Consider the following 15610-nt stretch of genomic DNA (forward strand, 5'->3'; position numbering starts at 1 on the left):
CTGATTCTCTAAAGCCAAACACTACCCTTGCAGTAATATGCTCTGTCAGATTTGCCTACTGGCTACCAAGCTTCGTTTCTTGTCAATTGCTAGTGAGCAACATTAAGCCCTCTTTGTTTCATTGCAAAAGTTAGGGATGTTATGGTTTAGGTATTGATCTAAGTCAACTGAAAGAGGCTTGGTACGTGGTATGGATTAAGGGTGCAATTTTGTTGGGTTTGTCAATCTTCTGACCCAAATCTGATGCTTTATTTCTGGATATGGTTTGTTAAAGTAAGCTCCAAAAACGTATTGCATATTTTCATATCTGATTGGTACTATATATTTGGATTGAGATCTAGCCCAATCTGTATGTAGATTTTGCATGTAAAGACCGAAATGTGTCATCTTTTACCTGATCCAATATCACCATATATTTTGGATCCGGGTTTCATCTTACATTCTGATTCAAATCAGGCAAGATTTGTCTGGTATTTAATTTGTTTATGGTCCTACTATGGATGTCTGCCTCTATTAGTGGTCAGGTTTGGATCAGTTTAAGAGAATCTGCAAATATTCAAATAAATAACGATGTTAGGTCTTTTGTGACCCAATCATTCACAAGTCGATGGGTGGCCAGAAAATATCAAAAAATGCCTGAAAAAGACATTCCCATCTAGCGAATGGCTGGAAAAACTGAGAAAGGTATCAACCCCATCCCATGGCACCTTAAGCAAAAGGCTAGAAGACCAAAAAAAAAGAAGAAAACGACCATTTCCCACCAAATAAACTATGAAAGGTGTTATCCACCATGGATAGCACTTTCAGCAATTTAACGACCATTGGATGGCCGTAAAATGGCTAACATTAAAAAAAGGTACAAATCCATGACTTTTCTGGCGTTGAATCACCGAAAAGCTGTCAAGATGACACCATCCGATGAGAAGGGCACAGTCCGACCCACTTATGCTCATCCGACCATATGCTGGCCAAAAGACGTTAAATCAATTATATTGAGAAAATGAAGACAAGAGCCTGACAAACCCCACCCAAGCTAATCAAAACAAGGTCCTGGACAGGATTGGCTCCAAAACCTGGTTTTGAAAATGTCATCCAAACACTGTGAAACTTAGTTTTGTGGTAAAAAAAGTTTATGCCTAAACCTCATTTTTAACCAGGTCGTCGGCATCATTCAAATGATGCCTAAAAAACGGTACACCAGGAAAGACCAGTTTATGTTCAAAACTGAGTCATAATAACACCATTCAAATATTTCTATATATCTGGAAACTTTGGTTAATCCACATTCCATAAGTGATACTAGTGGATAGTGACCTTGTTTGTGCGGTCTACGTTCCAATCATATGTAAATTTGTTTCAATCTCAAGCCTAAGACTTGAGTGAAAGGGGGCTGCCACTGCCAGGTCCTTGAATTTCAGATTCCAACTGCATTCAAGATTGTCAAGACATTGTGAGGAGATTACTCAATTGCTTTTGCAGAGTCCTTGAAGATTATGACCAAGGACATAACATGAATCAAACCTGATGATACTGGAGTGAATCATGACTCCTTTGAGCGGAATGTCTGGTTGGCAAGCCCTGGCCTATGAAATGAGCCCTGGAACTAGTCCAAAGTCCAAGCTCAAAAGAGCCACTTCAGGCCTCCATCCTGAACTCCCAACAGTAAACTGATTGATAGGTACAAGAACATGGGAAATTGCCCCCTTAAATTCATACAGGAAATCAGGGGTATCAGGGAAATTACAAACAATTGGCTTCATTGATGAATGTCTTTTCTCCTGCATATGCAACGAAGATCATAGCAGGGTAAAAGACAAGAATGAATTTCAACTCGAACATACAAGACAGGTGACATCTGGAATAATGAATAACCATAATTGAACATCATGACGCATTGCGAACTGAAGTTCTCTTCCTCTTGAATCCCCAGTCACTGATTACAACCTTATCATTCTTTTTTTCACTTCCAAGATAGCCTTGACAGTTTGAAGAACCACAGCAACATTTGATATTGTGTCCAAAGTGAACAAACCTATACTCAGATACAAAACCGACTACTTAGCTTTCTCATTGTCAAAAGGTAACAATCACTGAAAACACAAGCACACACATGAAATTTGCAATAGAGCAGCCTCTCTTAACCAAAATTACATTTAGCTAAACCCATCACAGAACCCCGCTACACCTTTATGGAAACACCTCAAAGAGGCGCTCCAGTTAGTGTCTATTCACTTAAGATGCAGAAAACATCAAGTTAGAAGTAAGATTAATTATTTCTTATATCTTAAACCATGTTCCAGAGTTGCCGAGGATTTTCATTCCTGTGCTCTACCAGCTGAGCAATCCTGTAAGTCTCAACTCATGAACACTGAATAACATGTTTATTGATGTGTAAAAAGATGAAGATTATGAAGTCTAACCTAACTACATAACATCTTATAGGCATAACATATATAACACAATCATATCAAGGATAGAAACATTTTTCCAAGTTTGCTTTGCCATTTAGTCCTTTTTCTATCTGTAGCTGCAAATGCCTAGAAATACTTTTGCCTAAGTCGGCTAGCCACTCGGCTCGGGGCCAACACCTAGGTGTTAGAACTTTGGAGTACATTTGCTGAGAGTAAGGGGAATTTCTGTCCAACATATACTGTCTAATGACTAACCTCATTGTGTTCTATATTACTGTTGCAGTTAAGGCATTATCTTACTTTACAAATACAATAAACAAAAGTTTTATATGCAGTTATATTAGCTTATGCCACTAAAGTAGCCAGTCAACTCCCCACATGAATGGCATTCATGCCTACCCCACATGGTTGACAACGCACAAGTCAAGAGTGCAAGCTCCCCCCCCCCTCTCCATGTATTAGGTCAAGAAAAAGAAATTCTTCACAAATAAGCAACGATGTCCTATCCAGCTATCTTGTGTTAAAATACAATCACAACCATAGTTTAAAAACTCGCAGGGTCAACCCGGTGACTCAGCCCGAATCACCCAGTCACTGGGTAAAAAAAACGGTTAAACTCGTTTTTTACAAAACTCGACCAAGTCATGGGAGTCATGCAAATATATACATATATAATATATTTTATATATAATTACATATATTATATGAAATATAATATAAATATTATGTATATTATATATAAAAATATGATTATACATGTATTAATAAAATTATACATTAAATATATTATAAAAAATATCATATAATGCATATTATATATAATATATTGGTAAAATACTATAAAATATAGATAGTATATACATATATTCATATATTTATATATTTTATATAAAATATAAAGTTAACATATATATTTTATATAAAATATAAAGTTAACATGACCCGACCAAGTCACGAATCACTCAAGGAGGAGCCGAGTGACCAGTCACTAGGTTTTTAAAACCATGATCAGAACAAAATTCCATCAATTTTTTTCCAGTCCTTTCCAATGTAAGGATTTCAAAATCAAATTCATCCTTTTACATGCTTCCAGCCATAGTTGGCAAACCCAGCGAGGCGACTCGGGAATCGTCCGAGTCACCCGGATTGGACCCCTACTGGGTCACAATTCAGGATAGCCGATCCAGCCCACTAAATAAATTTTTATCACGTATTTTATTATTTAATGCATAATTCTTATATAAAGTCACTTGTTATGAAGAATCTAATATTGTTCAATGAAAAAAGTTAATAATCATGTATGATTATATGTTTTTGCAACTTATATATTGACATATTAGCTTGAAGTTTAGTAATTTTCATGTCTTATTCATGTGCTTACACTATAAAATATAGAGTCCCCACTAGTTCGAGTCACCGAGTCAACCCGCTGACTCGGTGACCCAATAAGGGTCTGATCAGAGCCTGAGCACGAGTTTGCCAACTATGCTTTCAGCAGCGAGGAGAGCCCCCACCATCGCCTTAACTTTTAATTTTTCTAGGGTCCATATCATGTAAAATTTAGCAAGAAAATATTGCTTTATATGGACAGCTTTAAACAACATTTCATTTGGAAAAGACTCAAATTTTTCCTTTTCCCTTTTTGCTTTCTAGCATAGAATAACAACACATCAGACTACCACCCTACTGCTTGATAAGGGCTTAGCCCCACCTCATAGTCAACAATATATTTGTCTCAGCTATTTCTTGATGAGGGTTTTGCCTTGAGATAGTTTAGAAGTGGTTTTTGATCAGGAAAATCACAACATTTTTAATAATCCAAAGATGTACAGAATAATTCAAATTGTAAGAATAGAAAATTTTTAGTATATTTTCTTATGGAAATATAAAAAAGAAAAGTTTTTCAATATAAAAGAGACCAAGAATCAGAAAAATAACTGCTTAAAATGTACGTAATAAGAATGTATTTAAAAATATTGTGATATTATCATTGATATCATCACAACATTAACGCAATGTTTGTATTATGGCTACATTTTAAGAATATCATGATATTTTCACAGTTTTATCGTTGTAAAAGAATGTCACTAATATTGCAATATTTTCAAAATATCACAAACAGTGGTGGCTGTATTCCATATAGAGCTAAAAGAATTTCCATCCGGCTTAATATCTCGAATCTAAAAATTCTTCTTCAGATTAAAACCATTGCAATCCTGATATTTTTCCGCAGCAATTGTTCGCACAAGCTAAATTGACAGATTAATCCTTTCACCCTCAACACTCTCAATTACCTATTATTAGGATGCTATGTCACATGGGTGCGGGGATCGACACTTCCAAAAAACCCGGGTGCTGGGGTGCGGCAGGGGCAAAAATGTATATATATATATATATATATATATATATATATATATATATATATATATATATATATATACACGCCTTCATCCCAAAACAATTGGGGTCGGCGATATGAACCAACAAAGAAAATCATTATGGGTCTTCCACATGAATCCTTCTCCTCCATTCATTTCTATCCAATGCCATGTCCTCGGTGAGGTTCAAAGCATTCATATCCTTTCTTATCACCTCCATCCATGTCTTCCTAGGCCTACCCCGACCTCTTTTAACTAATATATTTTCCCATTTCTCCATCCTTCTAACTGAAGCATCATTAGGCCTTCGTCGAATATGTCCAAACCACCGTAAATGATTCTCTCTCATCTTATTTTCAATGGGTGCAATGCCTACCTTCTTACGTATCGCCTCGTTCCGAATCTTCTCTTTTATTGTATTTCCACACATCCATCTCAGCATACGCATCTCAGCTACACTCATTTTTTGAATATGATGTCTCTTGGCAGCCCAACATTCCGTACTATATAGTAAAACAGGCCTAATAGTCGTCCTATAAAACTTTCCCTTCAACCGCAATGGCATTCTACGATCGCACAACACTCCAGTTGCACTCTTCCATTTTATCCACCCAACCTTTATCCTATGATTTACATCTCCATCAATTTCTCCATACTTTTGAATGATAGATCCCAAATATTTGAAAGAATCATCCACCAGTATTTCGTGCTCACCAAGCTTCACTACACTCACATCACTACTTCGTTGCTTACTAAATCGACATTCCATGTATTCTGGCTTACTCTTACTCAACTTAAAACCTCTTGCTTCCAATGTCTGTCTCCATAATTCTAACTTAGCATTAACCCCAGCTCTAGACTCATCAATCAAAACAATATCATCAGCAAACAACATACACCACGACACATTTTCTTGAATTGATCTCGTAAGCTCATCCATCACTATAGCAAATAGGAAAGGGCTTAAAGCAGATCCTTGATGTAACCCAACCGTTATAGGAAAATTGGTTGTCACCCCTCCACAAGTGCGGACATTGGTTACTACTCCTTCATACATATCTTTAATTATACAAATGTACTTGAGAGAAACACCTTTCTTCATCATTGTCCACCAGAGAACATCCCTAGGTACTCTATCGTAAGCCTTCTCCAAATCAATAAAAACCATATGCAAATCTTTGTTCCTCTCTCTATTTCTCTCAATAAGTTGTCTAAAAAGATGTATAGCTTCCATAGTTGATCTTCCAGGCATAAAACCAAATTGATTCTCCGATATCATGACAATCTTCCTCAACCTAGACTCAATCACCCTCTCCCAAAGTTTCATAGTATGACTCATGAGTTTTATACCACGATAGTTTGTACAATCTTGTATATCACCCTTATTCTTATATAGAGGCACCAAAGTACTCTTCCTCCACTCATTAGGCATCTTATTTGTCCGCCAAATCTTGTTAAAAAGATTTGTCAACCATTCTAAACCTTTCTCTCCCAAGCATTTCCAAGCCTCGATAGGTATACCATCTGGGCCAACTGCCCTTCTTGATTTCATTTTCTTCAAAGCCTCTGCAATTTCTTTCTTTTGAATCTTGCGCATGAAGTCACGATTCATCTCATGAAAAGGAATTGAAAAGTCTCCAAGATCCTAAGCATGACTTTCATTAAATAGCTTATCAAAATAATATTTTCATCTCTCCTTAATCTCCTCATCTTTGACTAAAACCCTTTGCGTTTCATCTTTGATACATCTAACCATACCCAGATCCCTCGATTTCCTATCTCTCATCTTTGCAAGCCTATAAATATCCTTCTCACCCTCTTTGGTATCCAACTTGTCATAAACCTCCTTATATACCTTATCCCTCGCGTTCCGAACTACTTTTTTAGCTTCCTTCTTTGCTATCATATACTTCTCCAAATTCTCATTATCACGATTTTTACTTAGATTTCTATAACACTCTTTTTTAACCTTAATAGCTAATTTGACATCCTCGTTCCACCACGATGTAATCCTTACCTAACGGTGCACCGCCTTTAGACTCACCCAATACCTCCTTAGCCACCTTTCTCATGCCACCCGCTATCTTATTCCACATAGATTCCGAATCCTCCTCGAGACACCAATCAACTTCTTTAACTACCCGCTCTACAAACATTCCTTGTTTAGCTTCTTTTAGTGCCCACCACTTAATTCTAGGATCTATCATATGTCTATCCCTTTTGCGGTATTGTCTAATTCTAAGATCTAAAATTAAGACTCTATGTTGTGTAGCTACACTTTCTCCCGGTATAACCTTACAATCGATGCAACAAACCCTATCTCTCTTTCTAAGTAGGAAAAAATCTATCTGACTCGTATTAACCCCACTTTTAAATGTTACTAGGTGAGACTCCCTCTTCCTAAACCAAGTGTTTGCTAAGATCATATCATAGGACAAACCAAAATCTAAAATCCTTTCTCCACTTTCGTTTCTTTCTCCTATACCATAGCCTCCATGGATACTCTCAAATCCATCCCTACTAATGCCTATATGCCCATTAAGGTCACCGCCGATGAAAAGCCTTTCTCCATAAGATATCCCTTGTACTACTCCATCTAAATCTTTCCAAAATTGACGCTTAATGGAATCATCTAAACCTACTTGAGGTGCATAAACACTAATAATATTAATAATATTTGTACCTAATACTAATTTAATAAGTAAAATCCTATCACCCTTCCTACGGACCTCAACTACATTATCTATAAACTCACGACTCATAACAATCCCTACTCCATTCCTATTCCTATTTATTCTTGTATACCAAATCTTATATCCCCAAGGTTCTATCACTTTTGCTTTCTCACCTACCCATTTGGTCTCTTGTAGACATAAAATATCAATCTTTATCCTACACATAACATCTACTAACTCTACCAACTTACCAGTTAAAGATCCTATGTTCCAAGTGGCTAACCTAATTTTATGGTCTTGGACTAACTTCTTTACCTCCACTCGTCCAACAAAGTGAGGGAACCCTTGCCTATTTGACACCACACCCGGGCGCCGGTGTGACGCGTCGCTTCCGGGCGACGACCTAGCAACCCTTGCCCATTTATCACTGCCTCCGGACCTATAGAGTACAGCGCGTCGCTCAGTAGGGAACACCCCAACGAAATTCTCATATTGGTTCATATTCATAAGGTATGACTAAGTTTTTATGTTGGCTGTCACAGGCCTACCGCAACCCTCCTCCTTTATCCGGGCTTGGGATCGGCAGTGTATAACTAAACAGTTATACACAGGCGGAGTTATATATATATATATATATATATATATATATATATATATATATATATATATACACACACACACACACCGTAGGTTCCCCCGACGTCGGTCGGGGTCCAGTTATCGACCCAGCCTGCTGTGTTCTGCTGACTGTCATGATTCAATCATGTCTGAAATTCCCTGGTCTTCACGAAAAATATATTAGCAAAGGTTTGATGTGGTTTGTTGGAGAGAGTCTTCACGAGGCCTATGGCTCCACTGCCTAGGGTTCTTCAAATTTCATTTTATATACAGTTGCACATAGATGACAGCTAAAAGAAATTTATTGGATTTGACATGTGGAAAAGAGAGGTCTACACAAGGCTACGACTAGAGCACCCATCTCGTCAGGAGAAAAGTGAATACTAATAGCCACCAAGGCTACCAACATCATTATCATTTATTATGGAGAGAGAAAATCCTTGACGAAGAAGGATCTGGATCGTTGAAGCCTTGAAGGATAAAGACTTCAAAAGGCTCTTGAATTTTGGTTTTAATTTTAGAGGAAGATGGATCATCATTTCCAAGTTAACAGTGTGTTTTCCAACGCTGCAAATTAATTGTTTGGAGGCAGGAATAACATGGGAATCTGGGATGCCAACAAAGCTCGTGAGATGTTGTGGACACAAGTGCCCCTTTATAAAACAAGAGCAGCCTCAAGCAGCTGTCAGCAGATTTTTTTTTTAAATTCCGCAGCCCATTTCGTAGGGAAAATTTTTTTTACAAAAAAATCCAAAAAAATGGACCGAAATGACCCTGGGTGCGGTCAACGCACCCAGGATCGGGTTGACCGCACCCGGTGCCGCACCCGCGTCGATGCGGGTGCAGCACCCTGCTAGCCGAATTCCTGTGACATAGTTAGGATGTTAAAACCCAGTTTCTCATTTAATCTAATCTGAAGTACATGATTTACATACAACAATCTTTATTGAGATGAATTAAGAGACTAAATTACCCATCTGATTAGATAGAAAAAGAAATCTCATAAAATTGGATATCATAAACGGAGAGATCTTTTGAGCTAAAAAATATCATCTATCTCATATGAGGCTGAGAGCTAAGTCAACATTATACATATGCCTAAAACAAGGAATTACTAGATCAAATAAAGCCTACATAACTTTTAAGACTATAGAGAAGTGAAAGACAAAGCACTGCAAGCTGAAAGACAAGGAACCAATTTAAAGAGACCACATCAAACTCCACTACTACACCATGAATTGTAAATAGCAATGTGGCATCAAAGACTTCTTTCCTTTCAAGGGCCAAGCATAAGGAAAGAATGCTCCAAGTACCATCTACTAGTTAGACAGCTAGATCTAACAAACAGAGAATTCCTCCAAGAAAAACATATTATGCAGTAAAATATAAGAGGCCAAAGTTCAGGAATAAGGATGAAGCAAAAACAAACAAATATAGAATATCTAATGTCTATTCCTAAGCAAACCAATTAAGAAATATTCTCAAATACCTATAATCATATGTTAATGGTTCCCCAACTTGAATATCCTTGGAAGCAAACACACCTACACGTGTTTCCCCATCAACTTGCCTATGGAAAATGAAAGCACAAATGAGTCAAAGCAGTGTCCAGGGAATTAAGTGTGCTAACATGCAGGATAGAGTACTGAGGAAAAGTGGCTGGTTAAGATAAAGAATAAGTTGAAAAAGAAAGAAACACAAACCATTTCTCTAATTTGCAATTAGGATCACAGCCATGATTCAAGAATCGAGAGGCATTGCCCTTGAAAGTAGCATCAATTAGGAAGTCCTTATGAATTTCACACATGTAAAAATTCTTATTTCCTCTATATTTCATATCCCAAAGCCTTGCTTCACATAAGGCATCATCAATAACTGAAGCATCAAAGAAGATTCCAAACAAATCAATAAATAAAGTCAGAAAAATAAACATCAAATAAGAAACAAGAGACAGAATGATCTAAAGTTGAAGTACAAGAACCTTTCATGGTTTGCACTCAGAAGTCAGAATTTATAATAAATCACATGTGAGTTAGCAAGAATCAGGCAAAAAAAATGAGCTCAAACATGCTTGCAAATATAGCATAGTTAACTTAAGCCAGCAGTTGAGAAAAATTCATGCTCAAAATCAGGAGTGTTGATGGATTGGATCTTGGAAAGGGTTACCCAAAACAAGATTTTCGGGTTTGATAAAAATAAGAGAAATCCAAACAAAGAAATGGTTGGATATGGGATCTCCTTTCCAAACCTGACCAATTTTGGGTCAGGATACATGGAATGTATATAGAAACCAGATCAGATCCGTAGCAAAAGTCTAACCTATTTTGAAATATGAGTCAGGTATCCTCAACTTGGAAAGCAAGGATCTCCTAGCCACATTAAACAGTCCAGTATAAGCAATTTCAAGTGAATCAATTAGAAGCAAGGTTTTAAAACCCGTGACTCGGGACTCGACTCGTTCTTTATTGACTCGTGACTCGACGGGTCAACTCGGTGACTCGGACCGGGTTTTGTTAACTTTTGATTTTAAAAGAAAAACAGTATATAATTTGTCTCAAACCATGTTTTTCAGTAAACAAGAGATGATAAACTCATATACAGGCTCTATGATGCAACAGTATAGTGGGCTTGATGAAGACATTACTAGTAAGATGAGTTCGATGGATTAAATATTGACAAGCTAGTGGAGTGTTATGTGATCTATGTCACATGGGTGCGGGTGCAGGTACGGCGCAATTTTAAAAATTTTGGACACGGGGACTCGGCTATATATATAGATATTTTTTTAAATAATGAGTGTTTTTACAAACTTTGCAAATTGTACTTTTGCCCTTGCAGAAAGGGGGTCCAAGGCCCCCCCCGGCACGGGTCCCACTGCGCGATCAGCAGGCGGGGGTCCAGGGGGGGCGTGTCGACTCGGGTGCGGACTCATGCTATATATATTTTTTAAAAATATATAAAAGATCATTTTTTTTGTTTTTTGCCCTAAAAATGGACATTTTTAGACTCATTCAACGTTGACCGAGTCCAAAACAAGGACGGGCTCGACCTCGACTTGGCATTCACCGTGTCCGGGCCGTGTCCGAAGCCTCACCCGTGACGGGGCGTGTCGACTCAGGTGCGGCGCCTCCCTAGCCGAGTCCGTGTGACATAGTATGTGATGGATGAGCACTTTTATGATTGCAAGAATGTTTCCAAGATTGTTGTAATACCAACATTCTTACATGGTGCCCAGTGTTGAGAGAATTCCTGTTATAGAGATGTGTATAGTAGGATGAATGTGTAAAATAACAAAGGACAGAAATGAATGCATTACAAGACACTTAAGCTATGTCACATGGGTGCGAGTGTGACATGGGTGCGGCACAATTTCAAAAATTTTGGACACGGGGACTCGACTATATATATATATATATAAGACTCTATCAAAGTTGTGCCCATTAGGGGACAGGTGATGAGTTGTGAAGCCTGATTCAGAGTTTTTTTCCTTACTGGAGGGGGGGGCCATGGCGGGGGGTTATAGAGGGGCAACCCCCCACCCCAAGTTTTTTTTATTCTGTAGGCCAGAAAAATTAAAAAAAAATCCAAAAAATGGACTAAAATGACCCTGGGTGCGTTGACCGCACCCAGGGTCGGGTTGACCGAGTCCAAGTAGCACTCGTGTCGGTGCGTGTCGACGCGGGTGCGTCGACCTTGGAGCCGAGTCCGTGTGACATAGCACTTAAGAGTACTGCCAATAACTGAAAAAGAAGGTTGTTGCTTAGGATGGTTTGGACATGTTCTACATAGACTTGTCACAACATTAAAAATACCATGTTAGTGGAAAAGCTAAGAAAAGAGGAAGACCATTGAAGATTTGGAGGGCGGTTGTGAAAAGATACATCAAAGGTTGCATTATGATAGATGCTATAGCTCGTGATTGGAAGAAATGGAGAAACAAACCTCCTAAAGCCAATCTTCCAGTGTTACTCTATGCATAATATCTATTGTCAGCATGCATTTAATTGATTAATTCTCAAGTTTGCATTTCTAAGTTATCTTTTCAGACTAGTCATCTTATCTTATTCTTAATGCTTATACTAATGAGGGCCAGTTTATATGTTTTGAATCATCAAACTTAGTAAACTGGTCAGAATGATGTACTTAGTTTTTCTTCCACAAGAATTACACAATATCAAACTTAGTAAACTGGTCAGAATGATGTACTTAGTTTTTCTTCCACAAAGAATCACACAATTTTACAATCTAAATGTAGGAGATGCTATTTCTGAGGGGATTTGGTTATGCAAAATTGAAGATGATTGAGTAGAACTCCCATAATACCATTAGCTCGGTATCATTTTTTAATTCTAAAATACCCAAAAAATCAAATTTCAAACATCCCAGAACTTGGCCGAGTGAGGCCCGAGTCTTGGCAAACCGAGTTTGCCTTACCGGGTTGACTCGCTGGAGAGCCGAGCCGAGTCACCGAGTTGACTCGGCGAGTTTTAAAACCTTGATTAGAAGTGATGAAATAAAATCTAAAATATGTCCATGACATAGGCCCAAAAGACACTGATTTCCTAAGAATTTTCAATTTAAAGACTTTTATTTTGTCTGCATTGCCAAAAAATACAAACTATAGAAAAGGGTGTTTCGGCACCAAAAAGAGAACTGCCAAAAAGGGCCTATGATTAACTACATCATGTAACACTTGAGTATAATAATCAGCTGGCATTCTTGGAATACTTGTGCTCATTAGAAATATTTTATTGTTATTAATCAAGATCATTGATGTAATTTAACATGTAATGTTATTAGTATTTAGCACCCCACCCAGCAGTCTTTCAATAGGCTGGACATGACTACCCCAAACTTCTTCCACGCTTCTCTCTTCTTTCTTCCATGGGGTTTACATGGCATCAGAGCCTCCTTATTCCACATGAGCATGCACATTGATCATAAGCAGACCAAATCCTTATTTGTTTTTCTACACAAAACTTGAACTTATTCCACCATAAACGTTATTTCACAAAAATTTTACGTTTTTTTTTCCTTCAATTTCTGCTCTTTTTTTCTCTATTACATGAAAATATGGATTTTGTAAAATCTAAAAATAAAATTGCAATGTAGCAAATTGTATGGCTAACCATGGTTAAATGAAGGTAACTAAAGTTAGAGATATAAATATTACATGCACCAGTTTGAGAGATCAACTAAACAAGTTGAAAAATCATAACCCGCAAAGACGTTCAAGTTTAATCAAACTATCTTAACACTCTTGATCAAGCAATGCTCTTGCACAAAAACAAAATCATTCAAATAGGATAGGGTAGAGAACAAGTATACCTTCTCCAATATATTCTATCAAAAACTCCCCTTTCTTAATAGGTTCAGCAGCCTCCACCCCCCACCCGCAAAATTGAGTCTACAAAAGAAAACTTTTGGTTTTAGTCATTCTGCAAGAAGCAAATACATAAGACATGCTGTACCGGACAGAAGTATAAACTAGTATTAGACAAAGTTGGAGTACAGCAGCTTACTAACTGCATATGATAATCTTCCCATGTACAACACTTAGATGCTTTTGTGAAAATATCTATAGAGAAAATATGTGCAAAAAAGCACAATATTCTTGATATGAGAAGTGTGCACAAAGGCACAAGGAGAACACTCGCAAGTGTACAAAGGCACGGATACACATGCACAAAGGCATAAAAAATACTTTTTTATTGAAACACCAAAGAAAGCTTTTCTAAAAGCTTGAAACATCTAAAGGGGGATGACTCCTATATATACAATGAAGGAGTCATGGGGGGGCTCCAACATATACGTTGGAGCCGGTTATAAATATAACCGTTGGAGGGGGCTCCAACGTGTATGTTGTGGGCCCCCTCATGGCCAATATGAAAAGAAATAAATAAACGAAAACAGAAAAATAAAAATAAAAAACAAATTACAAACATATTCTCAAAAGAGAATGTGTAAAAGGACAATTATACCCTTATCAGGTATTTATACATATTTATATAGATAGATAGATAGATACATATGCATATCTATATATGCATATGCCTCTCTCTCTCTCTCTCTCTCTCTCTCTATATATATATATATATATATATATATATATATACACACACACACACAAAAGAGGCAATTATATATTACAATTTAACAACCCCCCCCCCCTCAAACTTAGGATGAAATAACCGAAAGTTTGCCAAGAAGAAAGATGAATCTGGAAGAACAGAGTGCCTTGGTGAAGAAGTCTATCAGTTGATATTCTGACGTTACATAAGGAAGATCTATAACTTTTCTTAGATATTCTTCACGAACATAATGGCAATTCATCTCAATATGCTTTGTGCGCTCATGAAATGTGTGATTTTTGGCAATGTAGATTGCGCTTTTATTATCACAACATAGTTTTGTGGGTCCTTGAACTCGTATATTCATATCTTTCATCCAAACAATTTTCATGGTAGTGGTTGTCATGACTCTATATTCAGCATCGGTGGATGAGAGAGATACTTTCTGTTGTTTCTTTCATCTCCAAGAAACTAAGGATACCCCTAAAAAATGCAAAAACCAATGGTGGAGTGATGGTTATTTGGGTCACCTCCCCAATCAGAGTCAGTATAAGCAATTAAATTTAATTAAGAAGAAAAAGATATAAATACCTCCTTGTTTATGGTGCCCTTTATGTATCTGACAATTCGGAGAATGGCGCTCATATGTACAGTAGTTGGGGCATGTTGAAACTGACTAGCAACATGCTCAGCATGAGAGATATCAGGTCTGGTAATGCTAAGATATGTTAGTGATTCAACCAGTTGCCTGTAAAGAGTGGGATCTTTCAGAGAAATCTCATCACCAATCTTCATTTTTTATCATACTATTTCAGGAGTTTCACAAACCTTGTCATCTGTAATTCCTGATCTGTCAATAATCTCACAAGCAAGTTTAGTTTGAGATAAAAAAAATAACCTTTGTGAGAATAGACAACTTCAATACCCAAAAAATATGTCAGAAAACTTAAGTCTGACATTTCAAATTTTGTGGTTAATGTAGATTTAATGCTCTTGATTCCTTTGACATCATCACTTATTATTAACATGTCACCAAAATATAATAATATTACAATTCCTACATCAGATTTCTTAACAAACAAAGTAGTGTCAGTATAACATGATGAAAATCTATTTTCTAACATTGCATTGTTAAATTTGTCGTACCAAGCTTTGGGAGCTTGCTTTAAACCATAAAGAGCTTTTTGTAACCAAAGAACCTTTCCTTTAGGAATTTCCAGTTTCGTAACCGAAGAACCTTTCATTTAGGAATTTTCATACCTGGTGAAGCATCCATATAAACTTTTTCATTAAGATTTCTATTTAAAAAAACATTTTTGACATCCATTTGAAAAATATTTCATTTTTAATTGAGGCGATGGTGATGAGACATCTAACAATGACCATGCGTGCTACTGGAGCAAATGTTTCATCGTAGTCAATTTCATATTCTTGACTATACCTTTTTACTACTAAGC

At 37.1% G+C, this 15610-nt stretch overlaps 1 protein-coding gene across 1 annotated transcript in view; it reads right to left on the reverse strand.

Moving 5' to 3' along the window:
• Positions 1 to 1689: 1689 nt before the first annotated feature.
• LOC149834990 (histone-lysine N-methyltransferase ASHR3-like) overlaps positions 1690 to 15610 on the reverse strand; it is a 33383-nt gene continuing 19462 nt past the window's right edge. Inside the window, exons 9-12 of the mRNA XM_090009501.1 lie at positions 13411 to 13489; positions 9786 to 9957; positions 9572 to 9652; positions 1690 to 2032 (exon numbers count right to left, since the gene is read on the reverse strand). Coding sequence (XP_089865627.1) covers positions 1885 to 2032; positions 9572 to 9652; positions 9786 to 9957; positions 13411 to 13489 — 480 coding nt within the window. The 3' untranslated portion in view covers positions 1690 to 1884. The remainder of the gene's footprint in view (positions 2033 to 9571; positions 9653 to 9785; positions 9958 to 13410; positions 13490 to 15610) is intronic.

Source organism: Nuphar pumila, chromosome 6, assembly GCF_984573655.1.
Source record: "Nuphar pumila chromosome 6, dmNupPumi1.hap1.1, whole genome shotgun sequence".
Lineage (NCBI taxonomy): Eukaryota > Viridiplantae > Streptophyta > Magnoliopsida > Nymphaeales > Nymphaeaceae > Nuphar > Nuphar pumila.